Source organism: Terrapene carolina, unplaced genomic scaffold (assembly GCF_002925995.2).
Source record: "Terrapene carolina triunguis isolate 2854851 unplaced genomic scaffold, T_m_triunguis-2.0 Scaffold236, whole genome shotgun sequence".
NCBI classification, from domain to species: domain Eukaryota; kingdom Metazoa; phylum Chordata; order Testudines; family Emydidae; genus Terrapene; species Terrapene triunguis.
The window spans coordinates 12,136,485-12,158,209 of record NW_020664587.1 but is presented as its reverse complement, the minus strand read 5'-3'; the positions used below and the strand labels follow the sequence as shown (position 1 = coordinate 12,158,209).

Below are 21,725 nucleotides of genomic sequence, written 5' to 3'. Positions count from 1 at the left end.
ATTTGCACTGAATAGCAACTCCGCTGCAGATCCGGCTCTGTCTCATTGTGACCACATGGCACTGACTAGTGTTGGGCACCCCCGTCAGTGGGGCCATCTGGACGCCTCTCAAACCAACCTGCAGCCTCTGCTCTGCGCTTTCTTAGCCTAGGCCTGTGCCTCCATCTGAGTCTGTGCCACAAGGGAGAAATGGCTGGGAAGCAGAATTTCCTCTATATTCTTCAGTGAACTTTGCGTTCAGGAATTGCTTAGGATTAGAGTCAGTGCAGGGCTCTTGGCAGGCATTTGGATGCCTGAGTGGCACATGCACATGGTACTGTCCTGCTGCTGTCGTTGTGCATTCTGTGTAGCTATGAAAATCAAATTCCCCCTACCATTTCAACTTGATACAGGATTCCTCTTTACTTCAGGCCCTAAACTGTATTGTTGTGTTACTGTGAGCTGTGGACCAGCTGCCACGCTCCACCTCAGAAGCAGCTGCATTTCAGGGGTGGGTGGAATTATTCCTGTTGGCTGTTGTTGGTACAGTCAGTAAAGTGCCTTCTGTCTGAGAAGAGCTAGAGGAATGGAAGACTCTTCTCCTCCCATCAGCGGTCCAAACCAATCATTTCTGTGTGATCTCTTCCCAGCTGTTGAGGGGATTTAGGCAAAATTTACCTTCTTTAATATTTTGGGTTATTTTATGAAATAACCTCTTTTTAAAAGCAATACTTAAGATTTTCCCAGTTTTTCTGATGCTGTACTCCTGGGCAAAGCCTTGGTTAACACAAAGGTAGGGTTGAGAATGTATTAACCTGAGTGTTATGTTTTCCAAACACAAAGACCAAACACAGGCTTTCAGCCTGAATATCTTTTGGTTTAGATGAAGCATAACCACGAACAAGAAAGAACAAAAGCAAAGCCTCCAGGAGAGAGCCCAATGTGTGTGTGCGCCTTTGTGACAATCTGCACTGGACTGAACACAAAATGGCTGCCTGCCACAGTAGAGGCCTTAGAGGTGTAAAGGTGCAGCTCGGGTGGGTGCATGGGCACGGTGGGCTCTGTGGCCTGCGGATGGGTGAATGGCGATGTTTGGGGCCTGTAGGGGCAGCTGAGATCCAAGATGTTGGAATCTCTTGAATCTTTAAGTTTGAGCCTGCACTTCCGTTGGTTGAGAAGCGAGAGCCAAAGTCCCAGGCTAGGAGGGAATATTAGGGTTTGTGGCTGGGTCTATCAGAGTTGTTGCAAAGTTGGCTTTTAAAACCAGCTTATTGGTGCTCTCTTCTCTGGGGAAAACCACGGTGGGGAGAGTGTAGAGTGCTTCTATCTCTTTACTTTGGGGTGGGGCCAGATCCCAAAGTCCTTCTCAAGCCAAGCTCTTGCTGCAGTCTAGTTGTTTGCCTGAGCTAATGGCCTCTGGATCCACTCCAGGAGGCTGTGCCCGAGATACCTCCCAGCATGGGGAGGCCAAGGTTTCCTCATCCAGAAGGATTTCTCTTTCTGCTCCTTCGCTTCCAGCCTGGGAGCTCATGCGAACCAGACACATGGTTTTCTGACCTGGAGCTTATTTCGCGTATCCAGCCGGTGTGTACTGGCTGGGATGAGCAAATCCAGGGCAATTCACCAAGGACAGATGGAGAGCGAGATGCCAGTTACATCTGGACATGTTGCTACCAGCACAGGCTGCAGCTGGATTAAATTCCTCAGCCGTGAAAATCAGCAGCTTCCACTAAGGGCTCAGACTTCTGTCTGTCTGTCTGTCTTCCCTTTCGGCTGAGTTGGTGCTGCTGCTTCTAGGTCTTGCTGGTCCATTTCCTAGGTGAGCCCGAGCCCGTGTGGGTATTGCGGAGGGGGGATTCTAGCTGTGCTGTACGTAAATACAGGGCCCTGGTAGGGCCATGCCTACAACCCTTGTTTTTCTGGGAACGGAGTACTGCGTGTTGTAGAAAGGGCAGCCGTGGCCATATTAGACTCTAGCAGCCACGTAAGGTACCGAGAGAGAACCAGAAACCCATGCTTTGGGCATCCCCTGTCCAATAAGATGTAAACCCAAGGGCCTGACCTTTTGTGGTTATTAGCGACCTCATGGCGCTGCGTATGAGGAAAGGGGCGTTGGCGCCGGTGTCCTGGCCACATGAAAATTTGGATAATTTATTTCCTGCCTGCGCAATTTCAAGTGGCTACAGACCTCGCCTTCACTTCCTGCCCTAAGCTGCTGCCGGTCACTTGCCTGCAGCTGCCATGCTCCACTCTAGAGCTGACTGCGTTCCCGTGATCAGGGATGGGATTCCTGCGACGTGTGTCGAGTAACGTTTGCAAAGCGCTATGGATCCCTGTGCATGAATGGGGCTGCCTAAACTTAAGATCAATGTCCATGGTCTGTGTATGTGCATGGAGGAATATCCTTCTAGGAGCTACAGACCCGATTCAACACAGCACTTCCGGGCATTCCCCTGAATCAGAGGGAACTGCTCGGGTGAGCATGTGCTTAAGTGCCTTGCTGGACTGGGGGCCTATGTGGGAGAGCGAGAGGTGGTAAACATTGGGATGGGTTTGTGAATCATGCAGCTCCTTCCTCCCGTAGCAAGGGAGAGTAGGTTGGACCCTAAAGTGGAACGTGTTCTCTGTGCCGCTGACACAGTGGGCTGTGGTGGTCAAAGTTGCTCCACAGCGTGGCAGCCAGCCGGTGAGCTTGGTTCTCCCGTTCAGTCGGTGCAGGGCTAGCGGAACTCTTCCGCTGTGGCTCAATGGGACGGGAGGCCCTTTTCCCAAGCAGGGATGCCCTTCTGCTTCCCTGCAGCACTGGATGGGACCCAGGGCAGCATCTCCTTTGGCAGCAATGCCTGCTGTTCGCCATGGCTGACGTGATGACTCATGATGTGTTGCAACAGCAGCATAAGGAGAGGAGCAGGGCAGCGTTCAACGCCGCACGTGGCTCCTCGCTTTGTGCATTATCAGCCCTTTTAATTATAGTGCATTCCTCTTGGGCTGTGAAAACAACCCGCAGCTAACGCCGCCCCTTTGTGTAAGTGTTCATTTAGCAGGGCCCGATCCTGCACACGCTGATGTTCCAGGGTGTCCGGCTTTTGGCTTTGACAGGAGAGGGGCAGAGGGCATAGCGAGCTCAGAGAGAGGGAAACTTGGAGAGCGCAATGCAATGTACCAGCACCAGCATGGGTTCTGCCTAGAAGTTGGGGAAGTTTTTCTATGCAAGATGCCGCTTGGCTGGGGATAGCTCTGGCTGTGTGGTTGCTGGTGGCATGCACAATGTGCAAGGTGCTGTCCATATGGGAGGGAAACACCGTCCCTGCCCCACAGAGCGGCAAAGCTAAGGGCTGTGGGGGAGGGGAGAGCTGCCTGTTCACACTGTCCACCTACACATGGATTCCAGTGCAAAGCTCTGCATCTGCTTTGGGTAACTCCTTTCAGTCTGCAGCGGTGTCTCACCGGGGTAATTAAATGGCACACGCCAGAGAGCGTGTTTGGACTCAGGAACCGGCAGGGGTGGGGGAAATGGGAGGTGTTGGAGGGTCTTCTCCCTGGAGGGGAAGCAAAGTGAGAGTTTGGGGAATCTCCTCCCGCAGAAAAAAATATTTGGAAACTGCCTGCCGCTTGGTGCAAAGCATCGTCATGAACCAGAGATCAGACCCCTCCTGGCTGGGGTGGTTTAGGAAGATCCAGGGGTGAGCCCCAGCAAAGGCAGGGAAATCTATCCCTCCCACCCTACTTTGAACACTGCCAAGGGAGAACCCAGCCGCCCCCAGTGCAGGGAGCTGAGTGCCTCCTGCTGTTCCTGATGCTCTGCAGGAGATGCCAGTGCTCTGTTCTCATTGGCCGTCCGCAATCCCATTACCGCTTGGGTGGAAATCAAAAGAATTTCCCACGCTTTCCAAGGGATCAGCCCTTTCTTGAGCTCTGTAATCATCCCGCTCCCCTTCCACGGGCACTGTCTGCCCGTCACCTGCATCTGGCAAGGGCTGTGCAGCAGAAGGTGCCGTCCCCAAGACAGAATGGCGTTTTTGCATGTTTGAAAATAACCGAGCTTTACTGGAGTGTGTGTGGGAGGGAGGACAACTGGAATGTGTGTTGGCATGGACCTTTCAGTTAAAACTATCGATTCGCAGGGAGTTCCATTTTCTGGGGATGTGCCGTTAATAACAATAATGCACAGCTCTTATAGCGCTGTTCATCAGCAGATCTCCAAGTGCTTTACAAAGGAGGTCAGTGTCATTATCCCCACTTTCCTGATGGGGAAACCAAGGCACAGAGAGGGGAAGTGACATGCCCAGGGTCAGCCAGCAGACCAGTGGCAGAGCCAAGAATAGAACCCAGGTCTCTTGGGTCCCAGGTCTATCCACTAGGGTACATTGCCTGTCCCACTAGGCCTCAGAGGCGCTTTAGATTCAGATTCACTTGGTAGGACAGGGAATTAAACCAGTAAACAGGAGTGGAGCCCTTGTAGTAATAGTAGTGTGATGGGCTGGCTTATTTGCGCATGCCATTGTCTTCTAGTAATGGATGTAATCCAAAGTGCTCCGCTGCGTGTCATAGCCCTGTACTGTGAACAGCTGATGGAGATTCTTTAGCTCATTGTAGGGGCTTGGTTTCCGTTGGCATGAGGTTCCCAGTGGCCATGGTGTGTAGCATATTGACAACACGTTCCTAGGGAACGTGAATTTGCTGATACTTGACACTTTACATTGTGTGAACATCAGTCAATCTCACTGCCCCGGGGGTCACTGATTACTGTCATCACCTCCCATTTTACACGTGGGAAACCAAGGCACAGAGTGGTTAGGTGACTTGCCCAAGGTCGTGCTGCAGGTTGGCAGCAGAGCCAGGGGTAGGACTCGGGAACCTGACCCTGATTCCCTGCCCCATTCTCAAATCACTAGCTAATGCTGCCTCTCTCATTACCCCTGCTATGTGAGCTAACCCCAAGGCAATGGGGATCCCCACCACCTGGGTAACAGGTGTCTCTTCCTACCTTGGCCCAGTGCCTTCTGGGTGAAGTTTCAGCTCCGTCCCCTGCTCCAGACAACTTTGGGGCACGTCCTTTGCTCCCTACGGTGTGATCCTACTGGAGCATGAGCTGTATGTTGGACATATGGGTCATCGCGCAGACTAGGCTCTGGCTGGAATATAGTGCTGGGTCAAGGCAGAGTGAAGCAGCCACGCTGTTAATGTAGCTACCTCAAGGACACATGCTCCTGGCAGGGATCCAGCTTGTCTGATGCGGTCAACCTCTGTCTTTCCTCCGAACACTGAACAGGACGGAGCCATCGGTGATACGTGTACAAACAGCCCCATGTGCTCCCGATCTGGGACATATGCCTGACCCATCTGGCAGTGCTGAGGAAGCCCACAGGAGCACATCTGTAAGGTCTGCAGGGAAGGCCCTCTGAGCCCTGTGTCTAAGGGCTGGGGGCAGCAGGGAGCGGTCACCCCAGGGTGCAGAGACAACTTACGTACCAGGACTTACAAAATGAGCCTCCGAACTGGGGCTGAGGATGACTCTCCAGTGGGATCGGAGCTGAAGCCTGTGCAGGGTGGGGCTGTGGGGTACCCCGGGGGAGAGAAGGGGCACACAGAGCCCTCTGCTCCCTTCCTGCCCTGGGCTCCTCTCCCACCCCGTAGTCCCCCATCCCTGGTGCCTGGCCCTCCGGCCCCCTCCTCCTCAGCGCTCTCTGATCCCAGCTGCCTGGTGTCCTCCCCGCACCCTGCCAGGCATTGTTTCCCCCTGGATGAGGGACACTGCAAGGGAGAATTGGCAGACTCCCCTTCTGTCTCTCCACACTGCAGCTGCAGCCAGCCTCTTGCACTTTTCCTTGGGTTGTGCAACAGACCCGGCCGGACCTCCCCGCATGCCAGATGGTGCTGGCCTGCCCTTCCCGGGGATCCTCTCTCCAGAGTCCTGATGAATATTCAGCAGTGAGAGGCAGAGGTTCAGCTCCCCAGAAGAGCAGGAGCGGTAGGGGGAGGGCCATGCCAGCCAGCAGGAATGAACTGTGATGCCCATGGAATGGGAGGGGAGCAGGACCCCAGTGCTGGAGAGGGGCCGAGATGAATGCTGACAAGTGAGGGGCATGCACCATTGTAGGGGGGAGGTGTGGGGAGGGAGGGAGTGTGGTTTGGATTGGTTGCCAAGACCCCTGGGTTCTATTCCTGGCTCTGCCAGGCTCCGTGTCACCCCCTGGGCAAGTTACAGCCCCTTGCTATGCCTCAGTTTCCCCTTCTGGAAAATGAGGATAATCCCGATCTGCCTCTCAGGGGGCTGTGAGGCTCAGGCCAGGTCCACACGAGAAATGTTTGCTGATCTAGCCGTGTCAGCTGGGTGGTGGTTGGTTTTTGTATGGCATTTCTAAACTGTCCAAGATCCCAGTGTAGGCGCAGTTCTACTGGCACAAAAGTGCTTTGGTGGATACAGAGTATGTCGCTCAGGGAACCAGTATAAGCTATACCAGCAGAAGCACTCTTTTGCCGGTATAATCTGTGTCTTCACTTGGAGAGTTTACCAGTATAACCCTGCCAGCAAAGCTTTCTAGTGTAGCCCTGGGCTTAGCGCCACGTGTGTCTGTGTTAGTGACCCTTCGCACTTCCCTACCACTTTGCAAGCCTTCATTAGTTCTGAGAGGAGACAGGTCAGCATCAATTTCCAGATGGGGAAACTGAGGCACAACGTGGGGCTGTGGCTCACCCAGGGTCCCAGGGAGTGAGTGGCAGAGCCAGGAATAGAATCCAGGAATCGAGTCACTCAACAGGTTCCCCCCTGCATAGGTGTTTCTGTAGTACCCACGGGGTCTGCGACCCACAGGGGTTTGGTGGGGGGATGGTTATCAGACCGTGGGGCTGCTAGCTGGTTGCTGCTAATTCCCCAGCTCCCTCTCCCCCCAGAGCCTTCCAGACTCCCAGGCCAGTGCGTTCATGGGTCGTGCCCTCCCTGGAGTACCGCCGGTCACTTGGGTGGGACAGGCCCCGGGTGAATGTCTCCATATGCAGGAGTGGGGGTGGAGGGATGTCCTGCTCAGCTGGGTGATGAGGTCTCCTGCACACCCCCCTCCCCAGTCAAAGAGAAGTCGGCCCAGTATCCAAAGGGAGGCTGCTCTGCTGACTCGGCACATGGGGAGGGAGCTGCCTGGGCCACTCTCATCCCTCCTGAGCTAGTCGGTTAGATCTGCTTTGGGGTCGCTTTTCTGTATGGTCCCCCTCCCTCAGTGGTATCAGAGAGCTGGGGGGAGGGGATGATGGTGCCAACCAGGGTGAAACTGCCTAGTGCTCTGGGAACAACCGTCCATCTCCCTGCTGACTGCGTGCGTGCGTGTGCGTGCGTGTGTGTGTGTCCGTCCGTCCGTCCAAGCCTGGGGATAGTTACTCCTGAGCTGTCTCTGCCTCATCGCCCTGGTCTGTCCCAAAGGCTTGCCCTTAGTCCAGGAAAAGCCCCTGCTACCCCGGACGCCAGAGTGGAAGTTCCAGCTGAAAATCTGCTAGCTCCTGACAGCTGCCAACTCGGGTTTGGGAGAGAGCAACAGGTCTGCTCCCTCCAGCAGGGCCCAGCGAAAGGGCTCACTGGAATTTCCACGGGCACAGGCTGACTGCTCCCCGGGGTTTCCCAGGCCCCTCTAGGTGGGAGCTGGCTCCCTCTTGCCTTTGCCCTGCGGCCCATACAGGCTTGTTCCTGCTGGGCTGTATCGCTCCAGGTAGTTGCCTGGAAGCCGGGTGGGTGGGAAGCGTTTGCCGAACTCTTCCCGCTCTGGATGCGGCATCTGTGCTCGGGGACAGACACTGGGCCTTGGGGGGTGCAGGGGAGGGGCTGCTTTTCTCTTTCAATGAATGAACTGTGCAGTTGGAACAGCTGGGGGCTGGTATTCACTCCCCTGCTGGCCTCCAAGGAGATGCAGAGACCCAGGGAGATGAGATCCCTCCCCCCACTGCGCCCCGCTCCTCTCCCTGTCCTTGAGTTCACACTTCTCCAGCCCCGGTCTCTGTATGGAGGCTGCTGCACCAGCAGCGTCTCTGTGTGGCTGGTTTTGTGCATCTTCCTGCCGGATCCCGAGGCACAGATGAGCGTGAAGGAGAGAGGCAGCAGAAAGCGCCGGGGATGCTGAATGCTGGGGGGCAGCTGGATAAAGGCAACAGCCTGAGCTGGGACCCCGGTGTGGCAGGAGTTCTTGGCAGTGTAGCCCCATCTCCGGAGGGTCCCTTGGCGCCAGAGCCTACCAGCCGCCGGGATGGTGGTTTTCCTCGGCAGAAACCTCCCCTCCCTCCTGACTCTGTTTAAGAAGAAAGGTGAGTACAGCCTCGGTGGGACGATCCCTTGTCCTTCTGCATCACTGGCGACCTCCAAGCATGAAGCCTCCCTGCCCCCCTTGTGTTGTGGGGCTGGGCTGGCTCCCCGGCGTGGTGCGAGAAGGATCCCGTTCTAGCTGGCTGCCTCTCTGGGTTGGGCAGGGAAAGGTCACCCCAGCAGCAGCTGCTCTTGTTAGGAAGTTAACAGAATAAACCAGCGAGCTGCTTCCTGCCTGAAGATGACTCGCAGAGTGTGCCCGGGCTGGGGGAGTGATCGTGTTGAACTCACAGCAATAAAGGGCTTGGTTGGGGTTTGCACGGTCCTATGGGGGTGGACCGGGGTCCTGGATGAAGGCATTGGCCCTGGTGGGGTGTGAGAGAGAGCTCCTGGGTCCCATAAACTGGGTTGTGTGTGCTTTGTGGTCTCTGTCCCAACTTATCCTGGATGCTTTGGCCCTGCTGTTTCTGCCCATGTCCGACCCTGCAGCTGGCTGGCTGCAGATGCTGCTGGCTGGGAGACAATCTCTTTTTCTGTGCGGCTTAGCAGGGTGGAATCCTGTCTATTGTCCTGTGTCCTTTCCCCATTGTGCAGATCTGGAGCTGCTGCAGCAGTCGGTATTTCATCTGCCTGGCTTTTAATCTGAGTGCATACATGGGGTGTGTGCAGCAGTGGCAGAGATGCTGTGGAGGAGGGGTGGTTCTCTAGCTATTTGGGCTAGAGGCCCTGTGTGTGTGTGTGTGTGTGTGTGTGTGTGTGTGTGTGTGTGTGTGTGTGGCCTGCCGACTGGGCGATTGGCAAAGAAGACACTGGGAAGTGTGTGCAGGGGGACGGTCGGTGCCTCTGTGGTGATTCCACGGCCTCTGTCAGCTACTCATCCTCTCCCGTCCTTTCTTCAGCACAAAGTTGTTTTTCTCTCCACTGCTGCAGGGCAGCTAAAATGAGATGAGCCGTAATGGGCAAGAAACGTAGGCTGAAGGGGGAGAGCCTGCCGAGCTAACTCTGCACCCGCCTATCTCCCAGGGTAGACAGTGGGAAGCGTGACCCCCCACAGAACTCATCCAGGAGATCCTGGAGCCCGGGGCAGCTGGTGAGAGCCAGCTACTGATGCCTCAGTCCACTGAGCAGCTGTGTGCATGGAGGCTGTTTTGAGATGAGAATCTAGCGTGCTACCACAAGGAAAGGGATGATTTCACTGGAATGGGGTAGGAAGTGTGGCCTAATAGATAAAGGAGGGGACTGGAAGTTAGGAGATCTGGGTTCTGCTCCCGGCTCGACTGGGTGCTCCAGTCGCAGCCTCCCTCTGTGCCTCAGTTTCCCCATTTTAAAAAACTGGGTAAATACTTCCCTGCCTCACAGGGGGATTGTGGGGATCAGTTAATTCCTGTGTTTGAGGGGCTTTGAGACGCCTGGTTGGAGTGCTGTAAGGGGTGTCAGTGCTGAGGTGGGAGGAGAATCTTCTGCTTTATTTACTTGTTTCGCTTCAGACTCCCACCCCCTCCCCTGCCACTTATCTCCTTTGCTGGTGGCAAACCTGCGTCCAATGTACCAACTCGCTTTCCCTGGACAAAGATGCTGGTAGACGGATGGGCCCAGGGCCTGCACCCCCAGCTTTGTCCTTCTCAGGCAAGGGAGGATGAAACCTCCCCAGTGTGGGCAGCGCTTGAGAAACCTGTCTCCACTGTATCGATTTGTTGCTAAGCTGAGAAAAGGCAGGTGGGGGCGAGGTGTTCCAGGGCAGCCTGGGATCGGCATGTAGAAGGCTTCAGTGCACTAGTAACTAGTGGGGTGAAGTAGGGCAATAGCCTGGGCTAAGAACCAGCCTGGACTCCTGGGTTCTTTTTCCAGCTCTGCCACTGATTGGCTGGGACACCTCATTCAGAGATGAATTGATTCCAAGGCCAGAAGGGACCATGAGATCATGTTGTCTGATCCCCTGCGGAGAACAGGCCAGAGAACTTCCCCCAGGTCCCCCTGCGTTGGGCCCTGTAACCTGTGTTCGACCAGAGCATCTCTTCCAAAAAGAGAGTTTTGCTCTGAAGATGACATCGGGGCAAGTCCCTTCACCTCTCTGTGTCTTGGGATAATAATCCTCCCCTCCCTCTGACGGGGTCTGAGGGTGAAGTACGGTTCGAAGGTATAAGTGCTACCTGCCTGGAGAGAAGAGGTGCAAAGCTGAGGGAAAGTGTGAGATCGTGGACAGAAAGGGGAATGTGGGAGGAAGGCCTCGTGGAATGGGAAAGAGAGAGCCAGTTTGGAAGGTGCGTGGCTGGGGTGGGATCTGATCTCCAACCACAGCGTTTGGTAGGTCCCAGTTATTGTCCTGGTCTTCAACCCTTTCCCTCCTTCATCTTGTCTGGCTGTGAGAAGCCCAGGGAGAATACTCTGAAGCCAGTGCTTCCTCCTTCTTGCTGGTCTGTGGGCAGAAGAAATGAATGCAAATTTCTGGCGTGGATAAATAAAGCCTTGTCTATGCACGCAAGTCGTACTGCTGTAGCCATAGTGGGATAGTTACAGCAATACCAACCCTCTAGGGTGGATGCAGATCTACTGGTATAAAGGTGCTTTTACCGTGTACCGGACCCTTCCTGTACAGGAATAGCTATACTGATAAAATTGCCTCCACACTAGGGCTTGCACTGATATAACTACTGATAGAAAATCACACCCCTAACCGACAGTTATACTGGTACAAAATCTGTGTAGCCCAGGCAAAGCAAGTAATTCCCAGTGACTAGAGCAGGGGGTTGGGACTCAAAGCCCCTAGACTCTGTTCCTGGCTCTTCCACTGACTCACTGTGTGACTCTGGGCAAGTGATTTGTGCTTCAGTTTCCCCATCTGTGAAATGGGGATAATTATCTGTGAATAAATCCCACTGTAGCCAGTTAGTGACAACTTTGAATCCTGTGCTAAACCCTGCAGCTGCTCAGAACTTCACAGAGACCGTGGGGATAGAAAATTGGTCCTCCTGTTTCATTTCAAATCCACAGGCCTCTGCCACTTGAATGTAAGGAGATTCTCTTTTAGTTATTATCCACATAGGGGCTATGACTCAGTTGAGCTATTCTGATTCCACCTAGTGGAAGACAATGATGCCCCCAAAAGCTAGTTTATTACAATATATAGCAACTTCATGGGGGAAGAGAGGCAATTATGATGCTTAATTAGTGTTTGTAATGTGCTTTGAGATCCTCAGATGAAAGGGGCTGTATAATAAGGACAACGTATTAGTCATTTATTGGCTCGAAGTTGGGCTATAAATAGCATGTCAATACTATTATTAGGGATGTATTTAAGGGCCTGACTGTTTCTCACGGTATTTTGATCACTAGAGCAGCAATAAATCAGCCGGCAATTACCCTCTTGCTCTGAGATTATGCCAAACAGCCCCCTGGTCCCATCCTGCAAGGCACTGGGCACCCTCTGCTCCCATTGGGTTAGGATTGGCTCCTTAGTCCCTGCGGTGAAGTTGGAGGCGTTGGGGCTCTGTGGAGGACTCTCCCCCGGGCTGGTGTGGCCTGTCCCTTTAAGTTGCCCTGAACTGCTGGCTCATTTGGTTTGTGTGCAAGGTGCACAGATATTTCTGGTATCAGTCATGTGATACACCCTGGGGAGCTTTCACTTATTCAGTGCATTCATTTTAAAGGCACAGGATCCACTTCCAAAAGAGCAGAGTCAGACCTGCAGCCTCCCGCTGCCAAAGCCAGGGGCTGGTGGGGAAGGTATTAGATCACCTCTGCCAGCGCAGGGCTGTCAGAGGAGCTGACTGTGAGGGGTTCTGCTGCAATGGAGACAGGAAATGCAAAAGCCCTGGACTTGCCTAGCTGCCTTGTTGATTCCTGCTAGCATCGCAGAGTCAGAAATGCCAGGCCATGGGGATACAGACTCCAGCAGAGGGGACGCCAAGGGGATGGATCCTAGAGCAGAGACTGCGGCCAGGTCTACACTATAAACGTACATCGGTATAACTACGTCGCTCAGAGGTGTGAAAAATCCACCCCCCGAAGCACCGCACTTTTACCGACCTAACCCCCGGTGTGGGCAGCGCAAGGGCGATGGGAGGGCCTCTCCCGTCGGCATAGCTACCGCCTCTCCCGTCGGCATAACTACTGCGCCATAGTAGTGTCTTCACTAACATGCAGTAGCGGCAGCTTTTTAAGTGTAGACCTGCCCTGAGCACTGACCTTCCCCAGCAGGGCCAGGCCTTCAGCTGTCTAGCTTTGCCCCTAGCTTCGTCAGGGAAAGCTATTTAACCCCGGCCCTGCCCCCCAGGGGTGATGGAGATCCTCCTAATGCTTAGGAAGGACGGTCCAGTGACCAGGGCACCGAGCAGGCACTTGAGAGAGCTGGGGTCAGTTCCCGGCTCTGCCACAAGTTGCTGTATGATGCACTGAATCCACCCTGGGCCTCAGCTCCTGTCTGTACGGGATGGGATGGCCCCTCCCTACCTGCGGCTCGCATGGCACGACGGGCACTGGGTAGAGCCCTGGGGGTGAAGCAGGAGTCGTTGGCATCCCACTGGTGTGGCCGGGGGGATGTGTGAGCAGGACCAGGTGGGAGCGAGAGAGCCAAGGCCGCCAGTGAGTCCAGGGAACTCACGCGTGCTGCTTCCCCAGAAGTCCCCCGGTGTCCCCCCATTTGCACACCTGCTTCTGTTCAGGCTCCCCCCACCACTTTCTGTGATGCACTCTCCCCTCCCACCCCCCAAACACCTGCTATCTGTGCAAGCTGTTGATGGGAACCATGCAACCAAGGGGAATTTCCCACGGCCTTGAGCGGGGCTGGAAGCCAGTCGCCCAGAGCTGCCCTTCACCCTTCCTGAGCCTCATGCAGCCCAAACGATAACGCATCAGTCCCCCTCCGTACCCCAGCTGGGCCCGGTGCCCCCTCCCCCACGCACCGGGGCACCAGGATTCCTGCAGGCCAGGTGGCTGCACTGTTCTGCTTCCATCTCGCTGACAGAGTCAGTCAGCCCGGAGCGAGGATAGGAGCAAATACTTGTCCCTCGCGGTGCTGGCCGGGAAGCTGTGAGTGTGAGGGCTGCTCCCCACTGGCGGGGGGTGGGGGGGAGCCCAGGCCTGGAGCTGCCTCTTGCTGTCTCCTCCCCATCCCACCGGAGGGCGCCAGGAGCCCCCACGGCAGGGGCTGGGATGTGGGGGTGCTAGGCGGATTCCTTTTGCCTTCCCAGGCTCTGCCAAGGCTGAGAACAACAAGAGGCTGAATGTCCAGTACAAGGCGGGAGAGGAGCGGCCCGACAATGTCTTCTTCCCCAGCAGCCGCCCGCCGCACCTGGAAGAGCTGCACAACCAGGCTCAGGCAGGACTCAAATCTCTGCAGCACCAAGGTACGCACCGTCCCAGGGGGCTGCTTGTCCACTCCCGGTACTCTGCTCTGCGCCTGCTTCCCCCTGAGCGTGCATCCAGGGGAGAGGGTCTCCCAGGGGGTGGGGCAGGCCTGGTGCTCCCTGGGGATACAAATGGGGCACGTGCCTTGGTGGGAGGCGAGCGTCAGAGGAGGCAGCACTGGTGCAGCCGACACACTGAAGGGGAGGAAAAGCCAAAGCAGGAGGGGGTCACATAAATCTGACACTCTCCCCCCCCCTCGAATCTCACTCTCTCACACAGGCCCAGTATGTATGTTCCACCAGCCTGCACCCACCCACGCTGCCCCTGCTCGTCGGTCGGACAGGCAGGGGGCTGTGGGTGGGCTGTTTGTGTGTCTGACCAGAGGTCCAGTCACTGTGGGGCTGGCAGAGAAGGTGGAGTGGTTGCGGCAGGGTGTGTGTGGGGGAGGGGGATGTATTGATCTGCAGGACACACAGGGCCAGCATCACCTGCTGTCCCCCAGCCCTGCTCTGGGCTGCCCCGTTCCTGCGCCCCCGGGCCATGGCCTCCAAGCACAGCGGTTTGATGGGACTCCTCCTCTCTTACATTTTCCTTAGGGATTTTTTTTCCATCTTTCCTCTTCCAGAAAAACAAAAACAGACCAGAAGCGGCTGGGACCACGGAGACAGCAACAGCATCCAGGTGGGTGACTGCCCTCACCCCTGCCTCTCTGGGCTCGGGTGCTGGTTGGCACGCAGCGCACTCTGCTGACGCACATGGCCGTCATTGCCCCTGCAGTGGGGCAGGAACAGCGTTGGGTGGTGAATGTTCCTGGCTGCTCCCCAGCCCCCATCATGGGGAAGGCCTGGGCATCCCCGAGATGTTCTCTCTCGGGCGCCTTCCCGCTCACGCTGGATCTAAAGGAGCATCCTGGCACGCAGCTTCTCAGGGGCGATGGCCGGGGAAGGGAAACCCTGGGGGAACACGAGGAGCTGAGAGATGCAATCAGATGCTGATAGGGCTGAGTCAGGGCCATGTGGTTCTTAGGTGGTTCTGCAGCGGATAAGGGAGAACGGAGCCCGGTGCTGCTGATTGTGCTGGGGAAAGGCAGGCCCTGCAAACAAGCAGCCGCATGGAGCTGGTGTCCTGGCGCATGCTATTCCCTTCACTGCAGTTATTCCCTTCGGTTTATCTTGGCAGTAACGAGCGGTGGGGAGGGCCTGCCCGACTGTGACCCACTCGGCTCATGTCCAGAGTCCCTCCCCCGTCTCTTAACAGCCAAGAAATGCCGACCCCTTTAGCCAAAGCTTGGTTTCGGCCAGTCTCTGGGCCTCTGACCCTCCTCCGCCCACGCCCTTCTCTCCCCTAGAGCCTCACTGGGTGTATTTGCTCAAACAGCTGACTGTCTGGTTTTTTGCCTCTGTAACTCAGTAGGGCAGACAGAGCCACCAGGGAAGGCAAACCCGAGACCTGAGACCTCTGTCCTACACAGTACCTCATCTAGAGCCCTGTGGGGCAGGTTCTGAACTCCTCAGTATCAAATGTTAGAGAATTCAGAGAAGAGCAGCAACCGTGATTCATAGGCTGGCGTGGTTCATCTAAATGTCTCCAGCTGGGCTGAGGCTAAGCGGAGGATACACTCGAATGCTCGCTCTGCCTTGTGAGACAGGGATTATCATCTCTGCTTTGCAAAATGGGGAAACTGAGGAAGAAAGCAGCTAAGTGACTTGGCCAAGGCCACCCAACAAGTCACTGGGGCTGGAGCCCAGATCTCGTGACTCCCAGTCCAGTGCTTGAACCACAAGACTATTCATGTTGGCTGCAGACACCCCAGCTGCAGACCCTTGATTCAGTTGCCATAATATCAAGCAAGGAAAATGTAGGTTGGCTGTCAGGACGTATTCCCCACTGATAGGGTCTGATGGGCTTTGAAACGGTCTCTCAGGGGAATGTGGGGGAGCCCCAGAGCTGGCGACGTTGAAAATGAGACTGGCCAAAGCTCTAGCAAAGGAGCAGAGCCGCGCCGGGCCGCAAGCTGGCAGCCTTAACGCCTGTGAGTGTGTAGACGGGGGAGGGAAGAGGCACAGAGGAGAGGTGGGGAAGATGGACAGTGTGGTGGTTTTCAGAGAGAGGCAGCAGAAATAAACTGCAGGGTGTTGCTGGCAAACGCAGCTGCCCATTTGCCAGCTGGGATTTTGTGCTGCTGTTTCACCCAGGGAGGGGGCTCTGGGGTCCCGCTGCAGCAAATCACAGTCCCACCACTGTGCGATTGTTTGCATCCCTCCCAGTGCCCTTCCTAATCATCTACAGGCCGCTCCCTCATTCCCATCGGGCATGTTCGAGCGGCGCTCCCTCCCTTGGGGAGAATGAGATGAAATCCTGGAAGCGCAGGGCGTGTGTAGACACATGCAGCGGTGCCGAGGGCCGCGTGGAACTCTCATGCTGGTTCACACCAGGGTTACGCCGGTTTGGCTGCACTCGCTTGGGAGCCAGGTTAAATTCAGCTGCAATCAGTGCATCCCCAGTCAGACAACTGCAGCGGGCCACTCGCTGCGAAGGGCTCATTTTCACAGTACGTGAAGTAGGCAGCGCCATCTGGTGCCAGGTCAGGTCACTGCTGGGCATTCATTCCCTCTGGCTGGGTCTCCTCTGTCAAGGGGGCCCAGGGGCTGGCTGAACACACCTTAGGACAGGGGGCTGCACTCTCCGGCCCCGTTTCCTAGTTGAGGGGGTTCTGCCTGCATGCAGATGGGGCTGGGCCTCCGAGAAGTTTTATGTCTTCAAAGTGTGGAGCTGCTGAGTTGCTTTCTGGCTGAGAAGGGACCCTGTTGGGGGACTCTGATGCTGGGGAGCGGCTTGCAGAAGGAGGGAGGCATCTGTCCCTATAGGGCTTGGGACTTATTTGAACCCGTTCTCCTCCCCACGCAGTCTTCCCACACCTCTGCGGAGGATGATGAGATTTCCTTCCGAAGCAGGACCCAATCATGCACGACAGAGAATGCCTCCGAGGACGCCCTCTCCATCCGCTCGGAGATGATCCAGAGGAAAGGTACCAGCCGCGGGCGGGATGGGAGTTTTGGGGAGGGCGAGCCATCTGGACGGCGTGAGAATCCAGCCGAGCCGCGTGAGCTGGGGTTTGGGTGGCCTGAGGACTGCTGGGTGATTCCACAAGGGACATCAAGCCTGTCCTTTGGGCCAGAGCTCTCAGCTGAGATGGGGGGAGGGACTGTTCCGGGGTTAGGGCGGGGCGGGGTAAGTACTCTTCCAGGCTCTGCCCGGGGCAGCTGCCGCTCACAATAGATTGTGCAGATGTTCAGTGTACGCTCACGCAGCTGTCAGGGCTCTGCTGGTCGTCCTGAGCCTGGCTCCCCCGCACTGGGGCTGGATTGTGCTCTAGGGCAGGAGCAGGGAGAACTCCTGGCAGAGTGACAGCGGAACGGTGGGCGAGGCAGTGGGAGATCATTTCCCTGGTAGCTTTGCCAAGGTTTACCAGGACTCGGTTTCCACAGGCATTCCTTTGTTAGCCCCCACGGCTACTTGGTGTTGATTCCATCCAAAGTATCAATATAAGCATATACGGCCTTATATTCGATACCCAGCTACAGTGCAGTTGTAAGCATTGGCCAAAAGCCGGTTCAGACCTGGGAGACGCCTTCCCATCATGGCATGGCTCCAGAGGGGTAAGGAAAGCTCTGACAAGCAGCCCTAGAACACGGGACATTTTGTGCTCTGTAACAAACAAGCGACGGCATTGCTGGTTATTGGACCTTCACTAAACTCAGCTGAGAGCTGCACTCTGCTTTCTCCAAGGTTTCCTTATCTCACTTTGCCGTGTTTTCCCCTAGTTACCGGACTAAGCATTTTCTACCAATTACTCACTGCACCTGCTGCCCAATTACCCATGTTTTCTTTATTTCTAGTGCTTGGCCCAACCCTTAAATAAGATAACTGGTATTTCCAGGGTCGCTACAAGTTTACCACAAACAGTTCCCCTTTCTCATGGTCTCGGTCTGGGGCCTCTCACTCATGGTAAAATCCAACCTCCATTTAAAACCATTGTTTACTTAGGTCTGATGCGGCTGGTCCCCGCTTGCCAGCCTGGGACTTTATTTCATCTTAACTGATTTCAGGTTCCACCTTCCGGCCTCACGACTCCTTCCCCAAATCCTCGGAGAAGGCAGGGAAGAGGAGGAAGGAGAGGAGGACGACGGTGCTGGGCATCCCCCAGCATGTCCAGAAGGAGCTGGGTAAGGAGGGCGGATGGGCCTTGCTGGAGGGAGAGCTCAGGGACAGCAGCCGCTCCGTGTGCACGAGTGAGCCAGAGTTCTCTCCCTGCTCAGACTTCGACTCCGGGCTCAGGCTAGGAGCTGGCTTGTTCCTGGAGGTCCCCGTGCCATCCCTTTAGCAGTGGAGTGTCCAAGGGGCAGTGGGGAGGCGTCAGAGCGTAAGGCAAAAGGGACCACCAGAGCCCCCGGTCTGACCTCCTGTGTAGAAGAGGCCATCACCCCATCCAGCCACTTCACACCCTGACAACCAGACTCAGACCATGGTATTACAGCCCTCAGGAGTCTGAACTACTGGGTGTCACAGGGAGAGAACAGGCAGGACTGAGCTGCACTGAGGCCCCGGCCATGGCCAGCGTTGATTTAAGTGAGCCCTGCCAGCCCATAGTAACCCCTGTCTGCAATCAGCGAGGGCTGCCTGCCCGCCGGGATCGGTTTATAATGATACTGGATTTTGCTCCTATCCACTCTCAGGTCTGAGAAACAGTCACGAGCCGAGGAAACGCCCTGGCAGCGTTTCCCCCAGAGATGGCCCCAGGCAGGCTGGGAGCCCCCACAGCCCAGCATCCCTGCCCTTGGTGAATGGCGGCGAGGCAGACGGTGGCATGATCCACATCCCCACCTTCAATGGAAACCTGCAGCCCCCGCCGGCCCCCAAGGGTGGCGCCCGTATATCCCTGCAAGCCCTGGAGGAGGCAGAGTCAGACGCAGCCATCCAGAGGCACATCAACCATGTCTACTACGATGACTCACTGCTGGGGAGGAGGACGGCAGCCAAGCTGTCTCCCTTCCTGAGGCCGAAGTCACTGGCTGTGCCGGGCATGACCACCAACCCCAGCCCTCCCCCGGAGCTGCGGGGCCCTGTTATGTCCATTTCCCCCCAGGCCACCTACATGTCCAAGATCATTCCCAACGCCGTCCTGCCCCCCATGGTGGACGTCATTGCGCTGAGCAGGAGCAGCGTCCGCACGCTGAGCCGCTGCAGCCTGGTTTCCTCCAGCCCGGCCTCAGTCCGCTCCCTCGCCCGCTTCTCGGAGCCCAGTGCCCGCAGCCGGGAGCACTCCTCCTCCAGTGACAACTGGAGCCACTCCCAGTCCACGGAGACCATCGTGTCCGACAGCTCCACCATCTCCTCGCAGGGCGGCTCCGACAGCAGGAAGGGGGAGGCCGGGCCACCCAGCGAGGCGGATACGGCAGGCCGGTCCGACACAGACCAACTCAGTGTCTACAGTGCCACGAGCTGCACCAACTCCTGTTCCAAGGCCAGGCCTGTCTACACGGCCCACGGCCTGCTGGCGGTGGGGCCGGGGGGCAGCAGCGGCAGGGCCTCACCTGCGTACAGCACCAGCAGCATGGCGGATGGCTCGGACACCGTGAGCGTAAGGAGCGACCGCTCTTCCACACGCAGCGTATCCCTCAGGAAGATGAAGAAGCCGCCGGCACCCCCCAGGAGGACCCACTCCCTGCACCAAAAGGCTCAGCAGAGGCAGCAGGTGGTGGGCGAGGGGGGACAGAAGGTGCTGGGCCTGCCCCCTAAGCCAGATCCCAGACACCAGCGTGAGCCGTGGACACCGCGCCTGGAGAGCCAGAGCCCCCTGGCCGAGGACGAGGTTTTCTCGCCCTGCTCGCTGAGCGAGACGAGCAGCATCCGCTCTGACAGCCTGGCCTACTCGGCCGACGCCAGCTCCCCCGACGTGTCCCGGTGCAGCCCAGTGCCGGGGGAGAAGCTCCGGAGGGAGGTGGAGGGGGTGGCCGTCATCCTCAGGGAGCAGCAGAGCTCCCCCGAGGGATTCAAGCGCACCATGTCGCCCTCCAGTGGCTACTCGAGTCAGAGCGGCACCCCCACCCTCCCCACCAAAGGGCTTGGCCCTCACGCCTCATCTCCAGGAAAGAGGAGGCCCCAGCCAAAGAAACCGGAGAGGGTCTGCTCGCTGCAGTCTCCTGCGCTGTCCATCTCCTCCTCACTGACCTCCTTATCTTCTTCCACCTCCGACCCAGCCCCTGCCGAGACCGTGGCACCCCCAGCTGGCCCGGCCCTTTCCTGGCAGAGTAGAATGGACAGGTTTATTATTCCTCCTCACCCCAAGGTGCCGGCCCCTATCTCCCCCCCGCCCACCAAGCCCCGGCAGGCAGCGCCTTCTGCCAGCCCCACTGTCTCCTCCCCTGCCCCAAGCACAGCCAGCCAGAAGCCCAGCGGCAGGTCACCCCCTCCATCTCCTCCACCTCCCTACCATCCTCCTCCACCACCAGTGAAAAAGGCTGAGACAAGTCCAGAAGCCCCCCACTCAGAGACTACCCGGGAGGCGCCTCAGGATCCTTCGTGGCCCCCACCTCCTCCCCCAGCGCTGGACGAACAGGATCTGTCCATGGCGGACTTCCCTCCTCCAGACGAGGCCGGCTTCTCCACCCTGCCGGAGCCGCTCCCAGTCATCGGAACCGCAGTGTCTTCTTCCGTTGCAGCCCAGCCAGAGCCCGCGGGGTCAGAGCAGCCGGCCAACCCCAAAGCAGCACCCACAGGGGATGGTCCAGGGGCAGCCTCGCTCACATTCTCCGCCAAAGTCTCCTCAAGGACTCAGCAGCAACAGGGCCCCTTGGCTGGGTCAACACTGCCAGCTCCCGCTGCGGAGTTGCCCATGCCCCCCGCCATGCCCCCATCAGCCGGAGCAACGCCTGGCTTGCAGCCTAGCCAGGCCAATCCTCCGGTGCCTGCAGCCCCGCCTCCCGCACCTGCGGCTCCAGCCCCGCCCACAGCTCTCCAGCCTCAAGCAAGCCTTAAGAAGACAGCGAATGGCTCCCGGCTGGATCCTAAGAAGGAGCCTGTCTCTCGCAGTAAGAGCAACCCCACGCCAAAGGAGGACGCAAACCTCCCCATCGTCACTCCCTCCCTGCTGCAGATGGTGCGCCTGCGCTCGGTCAACGTGGATGGGCATGCGCCGGCCGGCCCAGGCAAGCAGCCGCCTGGCCAGAACGGACAGGGCGCCGATGGCGTAGGGAAGCAGCCTCAGCAGGTCCCCCAGAAACCCATCCGCAAGTCCCTGTCCCTGCGGCAGTCCCCTTCTTCCAAAGACACTGTGCCTTTGAACCAGCTGCAAAATGCCGTACGGCTGAAGACTTCCCCCTTGTCCTCCAGAGACGCCCCGACCTCCAGACTGGCGGACTGGACCAACGGCAACAAGCTGACTCTCCCAGGCCACGCAGCCTCTAGCTCGGAGCCCACCGCTGGGGATGCCAAGGACGGCCAGGTGTCCCCCATCCACAAATCACCTGCCTCCACCGCCAGCTTCATCTTCGCCAAGAGCTCCAAGAAGCTGGTCATAGAGACCCCATCTTCCCCAGAGGCCCAGGCCGACCTGAAGAGGAACTTGGTAGCTGAGCTGATGAATTTTGCCGGGCAGCGCTCCACAGTCCCAACAATGTCCCAGCAGGGCCAGGTGCCCCCTGGCAAGCCACAAGCACAGAGGAAGTCCAGCAAGGTCCCACCTCCCATAGCCAGGAAGCCTTCGCTTGGCATGGGGCAGCCTCAGTCACCTGTGAGCCCAAAGCCGCAGGGGGAGGAAGTGCTGAACTGTTCCCTACCAGACAGTAAAGCAAAGGCTCCCTCGGCAGAAGAGAACAGGACTAAGAGCGAACTGTCTGTGAACGCGGCCCCCCAAGCCGACAGCAGCAGAGCCGGGCACCTGGCAGGCCCAGAGACTCCCCCTGCATAAGGTACAGAGGGATAGCGGGGCGGAGGTAGTTCCCGATAGAAAACGCAGGGTGTAACAGGGTACTGTAGGTGCCAGGCAGCTTCTCATCCCTGCCAGTGCACCCCACTCCTGACCTGCAGCCCTGCCAGTGCACCCCAATCCCGACCT

The 21,725-nt window shown here is 57.2% G+C and overlaps 1 protein-coding gene across 2 annotated transcripts in view; it reads left to right on the top strand.

Annotated features, from left to right (window-relative positions):
• Nucleotides 1-21,725, top strand: part of KIAA1522 (KIAA1522 ortholog) — a 50,020-nt gene that overhangs the window by 27,124 nt on the left and 1,171 nt on the right. Inside the window, exons 1-6 of one of the 2 annotated variants that reach the window (XM_024202508.3) lie at nucleotides 8,127-8,265; nucleotides 13,453-13,608; nucleotides 14,235-14,290; nucleotides 16,517-16,637; nucleotides 17,719-17,835; nucleotides 18,346-21,579. In XM_024202508.3, coding sequence (XP_024058276.1) covers nucleotides 8,208-8,265; nucleotides 13,453-13,608; nucleotides 14,235-14,290; nucleotides 16,517-16,637; nucleotides 17,719-17,835; nucleotides 18,346-21,578 — 3,741 coding nt within the window. In that variant the 5' untranslated portion in view covers nucleotides 8,127-8,207 and the 3' untranslated portion in view covers nucleotide 21,579. Of the gene's footprint in view, nucleotides 1-8,126; nucleotides 8,266-13,452; nucleotides 13,609-14,234; nucleotides 14,291-16,516; nucleotides 16,638-17,718; nucleotides 17,836-18,345; nucleotides 21,580-21,725 lie in introns of those variants that run through there. The other variant, XM_024202507.3, reaches the window with a different exon arrangement.